A 13,788-nucleotide genomic window follows, 5' to 3' on the forward strand; every position below is an offset into this window, starting at 1 on the left:
TTTTTCGTTTCTAACGTGACTCCATATTTTATAATTTTTAATAACCCTATATTGATAAATAAGAGAGAGATTAATATATACCATAATTTAATTGTCATAGAATCTCAGTATTTTCAAATCCCACTTACAATTTGTGACACTTTGGACTTAAGCTGGGCTAAAGTTTGCCTTTTGGGTGGTGCTAATAGGGTTCACTTAGTAAATATAAGAGTAGAAAAGAGATCATATGATGAAATACTTGGTTTTTGAGGCCGGTTATATGCAGCATTTACTTCAATTGGCAACTAATTGTGATGTACTTTTTTGCCTAAGGAAAAAGCTTTACATTTTAAGCATTTCTGGTTTGGTGTGGATTTTTTTTTTTAGTATTATGTAAATAATTGAACAGTATAGGTGATATCTCCATTTTACAACTGAAGAAGCTGTTTATACAGTCATACAAAAGAGGAAGTGATACAGATAAACCTCAGACTTCAGAGGTGAAGCCCTTTCCACTCAGATCTCATCTCTCTGCATTAAAGCAGGTTCTGTAAAGTCAAAGCAGTAATTTCTTCAGTTGAGTAACGTTGCTTCGAATTATTTTATAATTAAACTTTTACAAAATTAAATGAAGCCTCTTCCCCGCCTATTATTTTGGATTTTAGTCAATGGTACAGTTGTATGTTCTGCAACTGAGATCAGTATTTATATGTGTAAATTTATTTTTAAATTTCTTACATGTCAAATTTATATATTTTCTTGGCAGTACTTATATAAATCATCATCTTGTGAGTCCCACAAGGCTACAATAAACTGGGGTAGCATTTTTAATATTAGTACCCTTTATGCTTTCAGGTTTGTAATAATTTGTCTAAATCATCTTAAGTAAATACTTGCTTTCTGTATTTCCAGAGAATATACATTTTAGACCCTTCTAAAGTTATTCTAAATTTTAAGATACAATTTATGCCTCCCATCTCCCATGCTTTTAATCAGTATCCATTTCTTCACTCCTCACATAATTTCTTCCAACTAATTCCACCTACCTAATTCCCTAATACCCTTCCCTTCTTAACAAAAACCAGCTCATGAAGGAATAAGGGACAGTAGAAGAAAGTACAGTAAATGAAACTTAAAAATACCTAACATATTCACTTCCATGATCATTTTTACTTTCTGTGTATGCTTTTAAAATTATGACCAATTAGTCTTGAAGGAGAGGAATGATACACTTAATTCTTTGTGAATTTTTATGGAGAGCTATGCAGTCAGGTGAAAAATGAAGACACTAGTTATATTTGTTTTTCTAGTTTGGACCATTTTCAGAAAAATATGACATTACTACAGCCCCTGGACCACCAGATCAATGCAAGCCCCCTCAAGTGACATGCAGATCTGCAACTTGTGCACAAGTAAATTGGGAGGTATTGTAAATTCTATTGACTTATATTTATTTTCTTAAGCAGTTAGAATAGTTTACATATAAGAATAAAGATATTGTTCATGTTGTCTCCTAAGTTATACAAAGAGTATGTCCTGTCAGATTCACATGGTAAAAAGTGCGTTCTTTTTTCCCTTTGAAGTGTTTAAGTAAAGTATAGTTGCATTACAAGTATTTAGATTCTTGTTCACGATGTGTTTTGTATTTTATCAAAAGCTTTGTCTCAGGACCGACATATTGAACCTAACTAACATTCAGTACAAACATTCATAGGAATTAGTATAATAGTATTTTTCATATTTATTATCTCCAGTATATTTATTGTGTATAGTAATAATCAGTAATGATAAGTAATGATAATTACATTTTCAGTTTCCTTTGAAATTTAACAAAGAAAATGTCCATGTATGATTAAACATTTTATATTAATAGAATTATTTAGAAGTATATTTACCTTCAAATATTCTTTCTAAAGCTATTCAGCCCTTTCTATTTCTAATCGAAAACAAAGTTTTATTTTTTTGACCAATCTTAAATTCAGGTGCCTTAATGAATAAAAATATAATATTGAACAGTCTTAATTCTGCTTAAACATTTTAAAGAAATTCAAAGGCAGTCTCGTTTTTTGATATGCTTGGGCAAAGAACATTTTTGCCCAAAAGCTATTTATTCATTGTCAAAACTTAAGACTTTTATCCTTTTTTTAATTTAAAGGTCCCTTTGAGTAATGGAACTGATGTCACTGAATATCGATTGGAATGGGGAGGAGTTGAAGGAAGTATGCAGATATGTTACTGTGGGCCTGGTCTCAGTTACGAATTAAAAGGACTTTCACCAGCAACTACCTATTATTGCAGAGTCCAGGTAAAGGCAATGAGGGCCTTGTCACTTACTCTATCCAGGGTTTTCTGAGCATTTTCATGGTCACGTCTTTGTTAACTAAGGGCTCTGTTAATTTGTAGGCTCTGAGTATTGTGGGTGCAGGCCCTTTCAGTGAAGTAGTAGCCTGTGTGACGCCAGCATCAGTTCCTGCGATTGTGACTTGTCTTCAAGAAATAAGTGATGATGATATAGAAAATCCCCATTATTCACCTTCTACATGCCTTGCAATAAGCTGGGAAAAGCCTTGTGACCATGGTTCAGAAATCCTTGCCTACAGCATAGACTTTGGAGATAAACAGCCCATGACAGTAGGAAAAGTTACAAGCTATATTATAAACAATTTGCAACCAGATACAACGTACAGGTACACTATAAAAACTATGTTAATTTTTGCCTAGACCAGAGAGACAGTTTAAATAGAACACTGGTAAACTAAACTTTTTTGCATTTTTAATTTGGCACTTAGAATACGAATTCAAGCTTTGAATAGCCTTGGAGCTGGTCCTTTCAGCCACATGATAAAATTAAAAACTAAGCCTCTCCCTCCTGATCCACCTCGTCTGGAATGTGTTGCCTTCAGCCACCAGAACCTTAAGCTGAAATGGGGAGAAGGAACCCCAAAGACATTGTCAACAGATTCTATTCAGTACCACCTTCAAATGGAGGATAAGAATGGAAGGTAGGTGTTTTTAATTGCTGTTTTGTGTAGTTTTTTTAGATCTTAAGCATGTTAAATTTTATAAACAGTAGAAGTAGATAAAATCTTTAAAAACAGAATTCTCATAAGAAATAATTTTTAAGTGTGCTGTTTTTGAAACATCAGAAGGCACAGTGAAGATTTCCTGGTTTTGACTTGTGCGTGGGATGCCAAGAGAGAAAAAATTAAGTGGGATATTCTTTGGCTCTCTTCTATAACCCATTTACCCACTTAATGCTAGGAAAAGAAAGATAGTCTTTGCTAGCTTTTCAGTGCTTACAGTAAATGATTGATGGCCTTAAGGCCTCTGAGATCCTTGAGGGCAGGGATTATATCTCAGTCTCCTCCACACCCAGGGCCTGCACATTAAATGAATAAAGTTCATTTCCTCACTGTTGGATCTCAATCAGACTCTAATTATCCAGGGCCCTTGCTACTCAGGTTCTTATCTGTGCTGCCATCCTTTACATTTTTTTGTTAAATTCATGCCATATATTTCCCCACTAAATCATGCATTTGAATTACAGTGTTACTCAAAATATTTGTAATATACATTATTCAAATGCCAATATGGGGCATTACACAGAGCAACCCAGTATTGATCATTTCCTGAAATCTGTGCTTCTGTGAATGTTAACCTTTGTTCTTGGCAGAATTTTATGGACTCTGTATCATAATCTCCAGATTATGACAAATCTCTAGACAAATCTCTAGATTTGTCTTGCCACAGGTTTTTGGTATAGCCATTTATCTTTAATATATGTTGTTATTGTTCAATGAATTAATTATTTAAGTTATTTTCATTCCCTTTCCAGCATTTATATTTAGGGTAGTACAGGAAGGTTTATTGGAAACATCTAATAAGTCTTTGGTTGAAAGATAATAGAATAAAAATTCTATTAAATATAGATTATATTATAGTCTATATTACAGAATTTCACAATTATTTTTTTAATTAAATTTATTGGGGTAACAATAAAATTATATAGGTTTTGAGTATACAGTTCTATAATACATCATCTGTATATTGCACTGTGTGTTCACCACCCAAAGTTAAATATCTTTCTGTCACCATATATTTGACCCCTTTTTCCCCTATCTTCCTCTCCTCCTTCCCCGCTGCCTTCTGGTAACCACAAAACTATTGTCTGCATCCCTGAATCTGTAGAACTTCACAATTAATATTTAGCTAGCACCTAGAGAGTTATTATAGGGTATGAGTATGGCTAGTGGCCTTTGGCTGTGGAAAATAAAATTTTTTATGATATTGTGAATTTACTATATAAATTTAGTAAATCAATTGAATATTATTACTTTCCTTCTCATTGATTTTTTACAACTATTTATGCTTACAGTCGGAGTGCTACTCCAGCTATTCCCTGACCACAGGTTTTGTTATTGTTCAACTTTTTCCAGCAGTGGTTTGTTCCCTATCATTAAAAGGGAAAAAAATTTTTTTGAAGATTAGAAAGGCAAGCTTTATCCAATTATTGCTTCTTGGAAATACTGTTACTTCAGGTCATTAAATATTTCATTTTTTTAACCTGACTACAGTTTTCAGACTATTAGAACATATTAGTATTCAGTTTCCAAAAATTTAGAAAACAACCAGTTAAAAATATTGGGGAACATTCAACTTAGGGGTAACATATATGATGTTAAATTTCCCACCAGTTTGAGTGGATAATTTATGGGAAATTATATATTCTCTCATACTGCTATGTAAATTTCTAGGAAACATCACTAAATCAGCTAAAATTATGCCTGGAAGTTGAGAATTCTTTTTTTTTTTATGAGACAAACTATATGCCTATGACTCTAGTTAGAAATAATTTATAATGAAAATTGTGGTGTGGATCAGAGAAGCCTGAAAAGAAACAGTTACCATGGTTGGATATGAAATTTAGCAATAAATTTTCAGAAAACCATGTCAAATTAGGAAATTTACCAATTCTATGAATTCATCATGTAATGGAAAAACACATATTAATCTAATGGAAAAACACATATTAACCATTCCTGGCATTAAATTCTAGGAGTAACTTATTATCCCTAAATTATATCCCAATTATACTTTTTTAGTAGTTTTTAAATATAAGGTAGTCAAGGATTATTTTTAATGAATTATTTCCATTTTAGGTTTGTATCCTTATACAGAGGTCCATGTCATACATACAAAGTACAAAGACTTAATGAGTCAACATCCTATAAATTCTGTATTCAAGCTTGTAATGAAGCAGGGGAAGGTCCTCTCTCCCAAGAATATATTTTCACTACTCCAAAATCTGTCCCAGCTGCCTTGAAAGGTAAGTTATACATCCTCAAGTTATTTTCTTTAATAACAAGTTAATTTTAAATGCATTTTCATAAAGTCCATTATGTACTGTTATTAGAATTTATCATCAAGTGTATGTCTAAAATGCTGGACACCTACGTAGTTTCACTCAACAATAAAAGCTATTTTATCTGGCACATTGAACCTCAGACAAGTACTGATTAATTTCAGAGAGGTTCTTATTTTAAAATGACCTCAACAAGATTGTACTTTGTACAATGGTAAAATTCCTCACACTCTGAGGACAAATCACAAAGACTTCTAATACAATGTCCTGGATCATGTACTTGAATATATCGTTCGTTAAAGAGATTCATAGGTAACAGGACTGTTCTTGACTAGTGTTTCCAGTAATGTCGATGGAGTCTCACCAAGTCATTTTTCTGTTCCCTCATCCAGTTTAGTGTCTCTTAGCCTTATGAGGATTGCTGATTTTTTAATTCCTTTATACCCCACTATTAAGTGAAACAGTTATATGTGTTCAAGCAACTAGGGGTATTTCTCAGCTCATCTCCTTAAAAGATTTATTAAATATAAAATTTTATGTTCTAGTTATGCTCTTAAAAGTACTATAGTAGTTGTTTTTGAACTGCCATATACCCACCCTTCTATTGGCTTTTTAGCTCAGCGAAAATACTGCTTACCTTAACAGATCTTTCAGTCTAACCATTGTAGCATCTGTACACTGTACAGCCTGGAGATAATAAGAGTAAATCATTGACCATTTCTCTGCAAATTTCAAAAGTTCACTGATATTTATTTCAAGTTTATAACTGAGTTTTAAAGGTTTGTTGATTTTAATTAAAACAAGTATCCGTGTGATGTTCCAAGTTAAAAATCAAGTACAGCAGATTTTATATTTTGTTGTTGTTGTTGTTCTCTATAGCCCCCAAAATAGAGAAAACAAATGATCACATTTGTGAAATTACATGGGAATGTTTACAGCCGATGAAAGGTGATCCAGTTATTTACAGTCTTCAAGTTATGATGGGAAAAGATTCAGAATTCAAGCAGGTATGTGCGATATACATTTTTCTGTGGATATGTATTTTTACCTTTCTCATTTTTATATATTTTCAATGCAAGATTTGACTATCTTTATCTTCCTGATTCAAAAACATTTGTTCAACTCACAAATACAGAGAACAAATTGATGGCCACCAAATTGCGTGGGAGGTATGAAAAGGTGAAAAGATTAAGAAGGACAGATTGGCAGTTATGAAAGTAGTCATGGGATGTAAAGTAAGGCATAGGGAACATAGTCAATAATGTAATAACTATGTGTGCTGTCAGATGGGTACTAGACTTACTGGGTGATTACTTCACAAGTTATATAATTACTATATTGTATACCTCAAACTAATTTAATATTGCAAGTCAACTGTAATTTAAAAAAAAAAAAAGATTTTTTCAGTGCTTGTAATGTTCCAAAGATGAGTGACTACACAGTATCTCAGGATTCAAAATCTTTGTATGTGAACTACACTGAAACAGATTATTCATTCATTTGACAAGTATTTATTGAAATCTATGCCAGGCACCTAGGATATAACACTGAGGAAAAAGTTCTTGCTTTCATGGAGCTTACATTCTAGTATAAAAAGAGATACTAAAAGCAGTGAAACACATCAATATATCCTATGTTAAATAGTGTTAATTGCAGTGGAGAAAAAATAAAACTAGTAAAAGGAACAGGGACTACTCGGGGGAGGGACAGCCAGTGCTGTTTCATTAAGGGCAATCAGATGACATTTGAACAGAGACCCAAAGGAAGTAAATATTTGGGGAGAAGAGTATTCCAAGAAGAGAAAACAATAGGTGCAAAAGACTTGAGGTAGGAGCATGCTTGTTAAATTTAATGAACAACAAGGAGGCCAGTATGCCTGGGGCAGTGTGAATAGGGAAGAAAGGTAGATTCAGTCAGGTGGTTAATGATAGGAGGTTCGTGAGTGGTATGGAGATCATGTAGGTGGACGTTATAGGCCATACTGTGACTTTTACTCCATGTAAAATGAGAAACCAGTGGAGGATTTTAACCAGAGTTGTCACATGGTCAAACTCAAGGTCATTTTGGCTAGAGTGAGGCAAAGACAGGAGCAGAGAAGGAAGCCTTTACAATAATATTAATTGTTATAATGCAGTGTTATAAATATGACAGTTATTGTGGAAGCCTAGAAGTATCTTCCTGACCAAGAAATTTCAAAGATAAAGAACTTTTTATGCCCAAAAGCCTAAGTTCTATCTGCATTTCATCGGATTTTCCCCTTTTTGCTGTCAGCCTTCTTGATTTTGAGGGCTCTTAAGCTGGGTTGTTTTCATTTTAGTATCTCACCTATTTTCTTTTCCCACTGGAAAAATCAATCATCTTTATTTCAGCCTTCCATTATAGCTATTAATAATAGAATATTTTCCAATGTAGATTTTTTTTATCCAAGTTTTATTAAGTATGGAAGTATAATTTCTTAACTGAAATTACAAAAGGCCCCAAAGAGTCATATTAAATTTGGCATGTAATTGTTTTTCTTTATTAAGCCATCTGCAAATTGACATGATAATTAGATTTGAATATAATTTACAGATAAGCAGGTTTCCTTCCAAGGAGGAGGCAAAATTAATATTACAGAAAATGTAATTACATGTTTAAAGGAAGTAGGGACCCCACATTTAAATAGTATGTGAATTTTAATAAAACATATCACTACATAAAACGGCAATGCTAATTCTAATTTAACTTAAAAGCTAAACCCTGTCATCACTTTCACTTAACTTCGTTGATTGTAAGCACACTATAAAATTTAAAATACTGATTTCCTTAGAATTTTATCCTATTATTATTTAAATTTCATAAATGGTAATAAAATTTTATGATTTATTAGCAAGTTACATTCTAAAAGTTTGAAGGTTGTTTTTGGAGTTTAATTCCATTCATAAAATTTGATATTTTACTTAAAATGTATTTGATATTCGACAAACATGTATTAAATACTACACATGGAGAAATACGGGAGGCCATATTATTTAGTTACTGTCTGATTTCAAGAAAGTTTAGAATTAAATTTAGCAAGCAAGCAGAAATGTTATAATCATGACATTTTACATAGCCAAACAAATAAAAGATCATAATAAAGATAAAACCTACTTTATAAAAAGGAATAATTTATTGCAGCTGGACTTTGGAATGTTTTCCAAAAGGCATGTAATTTAAATGAGTCTTTCGCAGGGGCTGGTAAGTCTAGTAGGAAGCATTCTCTTAAGGCTCAGGAATGGAGTGTGTAGTGGAGGAGGCCAGGTCTTGTTGGGTCTTTATTCTGTAGCAGTAGGAACTGTTGCTGTTTTTAAGAAGGGAGATTATTATTTATATGTTGGTGGTTGAGTTTCTAGGCTAGCCTATAAAAATGTGTTTAACCTATAATATTGTTGGGTTTGGGGGTTTGGAAACAAATTAGCCTGGCAGCAACAACTACTTTTGACCCTGAGCCAAATTTAGAAGCAAATTTATTTCTTTGCATTCTTCCCTTTTTTTATCCTCTTTGATCATTCATTGGCTTTGACCAGCTCTTGCTTGGCTTCTTGCTGGTCTGTGCACTGCCATGTAGCACCTCTCCTAGAGTTGCCCCAGTTTCTAAAATTATACTCTCCCTCTGACTCTTGCCTTCCTGTCTTACACACATAACTCCCATATACACAGTGTGGCTGACTTTATTAGCATTAAGAGAAAGACTACTTGCTTGCGAAAATTCATGCCAAAAGTCAGGTGTCTACTGGCTCTTTTAGTCGTCTCAGAAATATGTATGTTTTTAAAAGCAAGTACTTTTTAACCAAAATGGCATTGCAAGTGATATAACAAGGTGAAATGAAAATATTGGAGGACAGTAGAGCCACTTCAAAGTAGATCAGCCCCATCTGGGAGTCTGGACCTAAGGCAGTTCTTGTGTCAGAGCTCATTATGTTGCAAATGACAAGAAAACCAACTCAAACTGGTTTATAAGCAATTAAGTGTAAATCCTCTTAAGGAGGAGCCTGAAGGTAGTCACGCTGCAAGACTAGGTGATCCAGAAGCTCAATGGGGTCATCAGGGACACGGTTTCTTTCCCAGTCTTTAGTGGCTGCCTTCATCCATGGGGACCTTACTCTTCCTCATCACATGCAGGAAGCAAAAAGCTCTTTGGGTTATAAAGAACCATGACAATGCTAGGACTTAAGCTAGCTAGAGCCCACCTCTGGAGTTGAGTCAGGCCAGCTTCTCCTAGTACATGGGCTGGGTAAGCGAGAGTTTGACAACCCATCCAAAGTCAGAATACTGTTGGCAGTGTCGAGAATTGGTGCTGGGACAGTGGCCTAATGGATTCTGTACAGCTTCTTCCTTTACAAACTTAGTTTCTCAAAAACAGTGCTCCTCAGAGTGGCCTGCAGACCTAATGAACCCTAATGTCTTTGAGTGGGACCCACATTTCTATTTTGTTTTGAAGTTCCAAGTGATGGATACATTACTTACATATGATACATTTAAGAACTGCTCTAAAAGCTCCAGGTTTGGTCTACAGCCATGCTACCCTGAACAAGCTGATCCCGTCTGATCTCGGAAGCTAAGCAGGGTCAGGCCTGGTTAGTACTTACTTGGATGGGAGACCACCTAGGAAGACCAGGTGCTTTGGGCATAAAAAAATTTTTAAAAAAGGGATTGTAAGCTGACAAGGTCCTTGCAAACTGTGAGGTCAACCAAGGGTTGCCTCGCCTAAAACATAAAAAATAAACAAAAATAAAAGCTCCAAGTTCACTTATAACTCCCTCAGCAATAATAGAGGGGAATAATGGTAGAGACAAGAGCTATGTGGTTATTTCTCTATAGTCAGTTGTCTGAAGGTTTTTACTCTTCATATATTGATTACTACAAAATAATTATTTGCAATAGTATATTCATAAATTATAGAAAGATCAAATTAGGTGGCCGTATGTGCCTATTTATATGATAGCATATGCCTTATTATATGTCATAACAAATAATTACTTTTAAATATAATCTAAATGCATAATAAATCTTAAGGAGAGATTTAAATGTGCACTCAGTGTAGAAGTAACGTATGGCTGAATTCATTGTCTTATCTAACTGCTATAAATAATATATACTGTGCATATTATTCAATGTAAAGTCGAGTTGTAGATTTGTAATGTACACAGAAAGTAAAAATAGTTAAACAGAATTTGTTCCTCTGCAATGACAGAGATTATCTTTGATGGTAAACGTGTACACTGTTCTTAAAAGATAACAAGGACTATTTTGAATTTTAGTATAAGTACTTTGGTAAGTTAAAGGTTTTCCTGTAAAACGCTGGTGCAGTTGGCATACTATTTCAAACTTCTTGGCCAGCTAGGAATGCACAAAATTCACAAGCTTAAATTTATTTTTTAATTAAAATGCAAAGTAAAAACAGTAATCTCTTACCTGCCATTCTCTTAACTATAAATCTGCATTGATATTTGCTACCATCTGCTTATAAATGGGCTGCTTTATTTTTGTTTTAATTATATGTAATACTATATATGCAATAACTGTAGGCCAAAAATTATTAATTTATTCGAGTTTTTACTTGCCCTTTTCTATTTATTAAAGTCACAACAATTTTACCTTGTCAATATGAAAAGGGTGGAGAGGTGGAAATGGTGTTATTCATTTTAATTCTTATTTCTCATTTTAAGACCTAATTCAGCTCATCTCAAGCTTGAGGCTTATTTCAAATAGCTTCACTTAGATACAGAAACCTTTTTAAATTAGCTTAAGCAAGTTCATCAGCTTTCTTCAGTCCTGTATTTATAGTTTCTTATAAGATTTCTCCCTGTTTAGATATTCTCCCAACATCTAAAACACAACATTGAAAACTTCATCTCATCATCTTCTCTCTCAATCTCTCCTCTCCAACTTTCTCTTTACTTCATCAGTGTCATGAACACTAACATCATTTTGGTCCCCAAGCATTAAACTCTTGGAAGAATGGCCAGTGGGCGGCAGGGGGGGTGGGGGCGGGAGGGAGGGGAGGGCAGGTGGGGCGCAGCAGTTGTTAACTCTTGTTCAGATAATAGTCATTTCTGAAAAGGGTCAATAAAGCCACTACCAAGACCTCATAACCTTGTGCTTTGATACAACAAGCGGCCCTCTCCTGCCCAACTCCCTCAATCCCTCACTCAGCCTTATGATCAGGGTGCCTTAAACACTTTTTAATATCACATACCTAAAGTGGCACTCGTGGAATTAAACCTAAATTTCCAACTAGTGTATTAACATATTTCTTCCTCTCTGTCAAATCTCAGCTATGACCCTTATGCTATTTGTTTTTTTCTCCTAACCGTATTATCATGTTTATTTGGATACAAATTAAGGTAGTATCATGTTTATTTGGATACAAATTAAGGTGAAGAAATTTTTAAAGACAAATATAAATATCATCCATTATATCCATAAGACAAATACATATTTTTTACTTTTATTAAGTTGGCCTCATTACATGTGCTATTTCTTAGTACATTCTAATATAACCTGACTTACCTAAGTTAGTCCTTTTACCATCACCTAGAGATGAACCATTTCTATATTCCCACTTCCTGAAACTCTCATCTGCATCCTTAGAACTAATGCATATTTACCATTTCCTTTAAGATTCATTTTAGGCTTACTTCCTTCAATAAAAATTGCTTTATATATCTTCTCAGTACCCACTTATACACATTTTGAAAGTAAAAATAGTCAATGATTCACTAATTCAGTTGCCTTTTATTAAGTACCTATTATATGCTGGATTCTGGAGACAAAACTGTGACAAAGATTTTAACTTTGCTCTATTGGGAGCAAACCAGGATATAAAAATTTAGATTTGCAACACAGATACAGTTAGGCAGGTAAAGTTGCGTGGAGGAATGCTAGCCCAGGTTTTGATTAATGTGACATATAGCCCACCAACTAGCTGAGAGAACTCAACTGGGAAGTCAATGCGAGCCTGGGTTTTCCTGTGTACAGAATCAGGGATGGGACTTATTAATGGAAATGATAGCTTCCTATACTGAGCACTCAGTACATGCTGGGCACTGTGCTAAGTGCTTTAACAAATATTAGTTTAATTTATTCTCATAATTACCATGCAAGAATAACTACTATTATGTTTGTTATTCTAAGGTAATTGGTCTAAGCTCACATGGAGTGTAAAGTAGTAGAGCAGAGCTTGGACTCAGGGGTGACCTGCTCCAGTATATAGTCTCTTAATCACTACCACACTCTCTTGAAAATCCTTGGAATTCCATTCTTGTTATTTCTCTTCTAAAGGATAGGCAGAGGAGTTGAGTTTTAAGATCCAATTCTTTTATTCTAAGTGATCTCTCCTCTTTTAAAGTATATAAATGATTTGCTATAGGTACCTATAGAAAGCTCTTCTTACTCATTGTTTCATTCAATAGATATGTTTGAAATTGTGCAGGAACTAGTTATTCAGAGGCATAATGGGCAGCAAGATTATACACTCTTCCTCTTCTCATGGAATGATTTCACAAAAGTTGACTTCTTACATTTGAGGAAACCAGGGAAAAGCCTGTGGGCTGACTTTGCTTGTTCTGTAGCTCCTATGGGGGTACATCTTCACTTCTTCACTAGTCTGTAAGTTCTGTGAAGGTAGATCTCACATCCTCACTTTTCAAATTTCTCCTGTCCTTATACAACAGACAGATAAGTTCTTTAATGAGTATTTTTTTTAATATAATTTAAAAGATAAAAGCAGTGGCACTAGTTATGGGTCAAAAAATAATTCTAAAACTAGCCAATTTTAAAACAGATTATCTGCCCAGCCTCCACACATAATTCTTTTTCTAATATTAACAGATTTACAAAGGTCCCGACTCTTCATTCCGGTATTCAAGCCTTCAGCTGAACTGTGAATATCGTTTCCGTGTGTGTGCCATTCGCCAGTGCCAAGACCCTGTGGGGCATCAGGACCTAGTAGGTCCCTACAGCACAACAGTGCTCTTCATCTCTCAGAGGACTGAACCACCAGCCAGCACCAACAGAGACACTGTGGAAAGCACAAGGACCCGGCGGGCACTTAGCGATGAGCAATGTGCAGCCGTCATCCTTGTGTTGTTTGCTTTCTTTTCCATTTTGATTGCCTCTATCATTCAGTACTTTGTAATCAAGTGAAAATATAACTTTATTTTTAATACTGTATTACATTTTATTTTGTCATGTACTAAAATTATTTCTGTATTGCTTTTACAAAAACTGGCATTTAGCACTGGCACTGAGACTATAGTACATCGTTTTTGCCATTTTCAGTGCTTATATTGTTAGATAGAGGCTGGCACCTTATTAGAATGCAAGCCACAGAAATAGCAATTTGGGGGTTTTTGTTTGGGGCTTTTTCTTTCTCTTTTTTTTCTTATTTTTTCTTTATTCCTTTTTTTTTTTTTTTTTTTTTT

General features: G+C 34.2%; 1 protein-coding gene and 1 pseudogene across 2 annotated transcripts in view; both read left to right on the plus strand.

The window, feature by feature from the left end:
• Positions 1-13,782, plus strand: part of FNDC3A (fibronectin type III domain containing 3A) — a 196,842-nt gene extending 183,060 nt beyond the window's left edge. Inside the window, exons 20-26 of one of the 2 annotated variants that reach the window (XM_011370296.2) lie at positions 1,290-1,403; positions 2,135-2,284; positions 2,383-2,666; positions 2,769-2,981; positions 5,139-5,305; positions 6,221-6,348; positions 13,196-13,782. In XM_011370296.2, the coding sequence (XP_011368598.1) occupies positions 1,290-1,403; positions 2,135-2,284; positions 2,383-2,666; positions 2,769-2,981; positions 5,139-5,305; positions 6,221-6,348; positions 13,196-13,510 (1,371 nt within the window). In that variant the 3' untranslated portion in view covers positions 13,511-13,782. The remainder of the gene's footprint in view (positions 1-1,289; positions 1,404-2,134; positions 2,285-2,382; positions 2,667-2,768; positions 2,982-5,138; positions 5,306-6,220; positions 6,349-13,195) is intronic. The other variant, XM_011370297.2, reaches the window with a different exon arrangement.
• LOC111745880 lies at positions 9,871-9,992 on the plus strand (annotated as a pseudogene).
• Positions 13,783-13,788: the final 6 nt, after the last annotated feature.

The sequence above is a fragment of the Pteropus vampyrus genome, unplaced genomic scaffold, assembly GCF_000151845.1.
Source record: "Pteropus vampyrus isolate Shadow unplaced genomic scaffold, Pvam_2.0 Scaffold167, whole genome shotgun sequence".
NCBI classification, from domain to species: Eukaryota; Metazoa; Chordata; class Mammalia; order Chiroptera; family Pteropodidae; genus Pteropus; species Pteropus vampyrus.